General features: G+C 39.8%; 2 protein-coding genes across 4 annotated transcripts in view; one reads left to right on the plus strand and one right to left on the minus strand.

Moving 5' to 3' along the window:
• Positions 1–3245, minus strand: part of LOC118733298 — a 261413-nt gene that overhangs the window by 181388 nt on the left and 76780 nt on the right. The gene's annotated exons all lie outside the window — the stretch shown is intronic.
• LOC118733297 (insulin-like growth factor-binding protein complex acid labile subunit) overlaps positions 1–3245 on the plus strand; it is a 128366-nt gene that overhangs the window by 107792 nt on the left and 17329 nt on the right. Inside the window, exon 2 of the mRNA XM_036462644.1 lies at positions 353–786. Within this exon, the coding sequence (XP_036318537.1) occupies positions 670–786 (117 nt within the window). The 5' untranslated portion in view covers positions 353–669. The remainder of the gene's footprint in view (positions 1–352; positions 787–3245) is intronic.

Consider the following 3245-nt stretch of genomic DNA (forward strand, 5'->3'; position numbering starts at 1 on the left):
ATTGTTTTTGACCAGTGTTTTTTGCAATTGTTATTATTGTTTTCCCCATTTTTTCATGTTACAGCATTTTCGGTTGCCAGCAGTTACTGCTACTTGCAGCTTCCTTGCATTGCGTGCTAACCAAAAATTATTCGTACACTTTGTTGCTTCATAAAAACGATAAAGTAATGGCCAACCACTTGAGAAAAAATTATGAAAATCCTCTTGCGAATTTTCATATAATTCAATCTGCCGCTATTTCTCCGGATTCCCTCGTTATAAACATCCCACATATGTACATACATACACATTTCTTATTTTTTTACTATATGTCTTACTTTTTACTTTTTTTCTACTTCCCATTGCATTGCAGGTCCTCATTACAATAAACGCAACAGAATACCAGTAAAAGCAGTTGAGAAGAAAAAAAAAACACCAGAAGGCAAGTGGACATAAGAGAAGGGCGCTGCTGGCGAAACTTGCACTGGAAGTCCCTCAGTGGTTGTAATCAGTGTCAGCTTATTTGCTGCCTACGTACGAATATACTTACATATGTACTTGGACAGGCATAGTTACAAAATTCCATCATTGTTTTTAACTCGCATACGTACTTACATACATAGTACATATAAATACACGCTATAGAGCAGCACGTGCCGGCGCGCCATTCCGTGCTCAACACTCCGTGAAATGTGCAATTCTTGGCTCCTCATAATTGCGATTACACTGGAATGCTTATGGAATTCGCAGCTGTCCGAAACATCGAAATCATGTCCAGCCGAGTGCATCTGCTTATCACAGACACAAGTAAGTGGAAATGAAGAATGGGTGAGAAAGAAGATACAAATATAAAAAATGTGCACAGTGATTCTGATTCGCTTCATTGTATTTATTTTATTTATTTATTTCACTTAATTTTTGTGCTATTTTTTCAGTTAAACCTTCCGGCTGTCGTGGCCGAGTGACTAAAGTTGCGTACTATTCGGTATGACCTAGGTTGATAGCCTTCGGCATGCTATGGCCAATCCACGAGCGTACCACTGCCATGAAAAACTTCTCACAAGAAACGATTTAATGCTCGGAGACGGCGCAAAATTGTAGGACCCTCCGTTTGGGTTATAACGTCAAGACGCACTGCACAAATTGCAGTAGAAGCTCAATAAAATTATTGACAAATATTTGGGCTTTCATTTATACCATCTGTCCCATGAAAGATCTTTCTCGCAGAACTTCAATCAGCGTATGGCTATTTGGGTACTTATTTGGACAAAAATTTATTAGGATTTCCGAAATCTGCCCTTCATACCCAAAATGTGGACAAATGCAAAAGTGGTATTCATATCCTATCTTGCTAAGACACTAATCGTTCTCACCTCGTACCAAAACCAAATTCCTCGATGTCAGCCGCCTTGAATAAATGGGGTCAGACTGCCACTGGCGGACGAAATTTGATACCTCAACATCATTTTGAAAAGGAGACTCACTGCGAAACGCAATTCTGCAGAAAATTCCGGTAGGCCATCACTGCTTCATCGAATAGGGTGGCATATATGCTCCCACATTCCCACCAAGGCTCTTGAGTTTGTGCTTAATCTCTTCCCTGTGAACCTTCACTGTAAACTAGAGGCAAGTTGTCATGCAATCAGACAGATTACTATGGTAAAGGATTTGGTCAGTCGAAAATTCTAGGCATCTGTCCTGTTAAATTGAAGTCCCCAAACAAGACGACCTCCAATTTTGAAAATGGCTTTACCACACAGATTTCTGTAAGGAATCAATGGGAAGAAGAAACGGCATGGAAATATTGCTCTATTTGTCATATATTTCGACGGGTATAGTGGTATATACTTCCAGGAACTTTCCACCACAAGTACCTCCCATGAAGCAGTTGCATAAGACACAGACACTTTTCCAATTGACGCACAGAAGATGCATAAGAGAACCAACTTATTGGGAAGTACGACAAATCTCGTCCAGACTCGACATGTAATATATGCTATAAGCGCCTCCTGTAAGGTCTTAAACTCAGGATGGTTTTTGTAATTGCCTAATGGCAATACAAGAAGAAAAAATGGGTTTTCCAATGACCGACTTCTGCCGTAACTGTCCAGATAAAGAGGTAAGCAATAGCGTCGAGTACTCTCCCTTCACTTTGCGGAACTAACGTTAACCCGGTTCTTAACTCAAATATATGTTTGTCTTTTCCCAGTGACCGCGCCGAGTTCTAAAATGAGGTGAAAGGAAGTTTCTGCGCCATATCGCCGTAATGAGAAAAGTCATTTGATCCAACTGCTTTTAAAGGTTTCTGCAGATTAACGTCTGCATAAACACTGAAGGCAGAAACCTTCAGAGATGGTAGGGCAGTTCCCCTTATTCTAGGCCGCTATATACACAGATGGTTCGAACAAAATTAACTGCATATTTATATTTCTAGCATAATTTTTTAAGATAAAGACTTCAAAGGAAAAGTGCTCAAATTGGCTACAGATACCCAGCGACTCAAAGCCATCCCTAAACGTCCTTAAATCAAACCGATATTTTTGACGAACCTATGCTGTTCACAAATAAATAAATTGTGCTAAAATTTCTATCCACTATCTAGATTCTAGAAGAAAGAGTCGTTCTTAAATCTATGTACCATCCTTCCATGTCGACAACTCCTAATAAATCATTAAGCGGTACTCTCCTAATGGCCAGTTCAAACTCCCTTTGAAAAGCATTTTGTTCGGTTTAGTAAGCCTCAGCGAGCTGTTCATTAATCAAACCAAGTTGCTTCACCTGTTCTTGGTGTCAACTCTGATCTACTTCAAAACCGAAAAGGAGCACAAACTTCATAGTGTACTGTAATATTCGCGTACCTGGGTTAACCGGGTTTTTTCTCAAACATTTTTCTCATGTACTCGCTACACCTGAAACTGATAATAGAATAACGATTGCACTTTGATTAGGGCGATAATCTAAACAGCGTGATCTATCGTTCTAACCGACTTTGCGACTAGGTGAATGGCATCAGCCGTAAAACGCCCCGTAAAGTACTCCCAACGAGACTTTTACTTTACAAATGATTGGTATCTTATCATCGCCTACAACGACGTCAGAGCTTCGGTAACTTGTTTGGTGGAAGTGAACTTTACGGATGGGACTAAACTTCACTCCATGATCTGATAGTCAGGTTCTATGCAACATTCTAACTCTGTCTAAGGTGAAACATGGCCTTTGTCCATCCTTTATTTTACGGGAATCTAAGCTATAAAGAATCTCAAGTC

The sequence above is a fragment of the Rhagoletis pomonella genome, unplaced genomic scaffold, assembly GCF_013731165.1.
Source record: "Rhagoletis pomonella isolate Grant_MI unplaced genomic scaffold, Rhpom_1.0 Rhpom_scaffold_00002, whole genome shotgun sequence".
In the NCBI taxonomy this organism is placed as follows: domain Eukaryota; kingdom Metazoa; phylum Arthropoda; class Insecta; order Diptera; family Tephritidae; genus Rhagoletis; species Rhagoletis pomonella.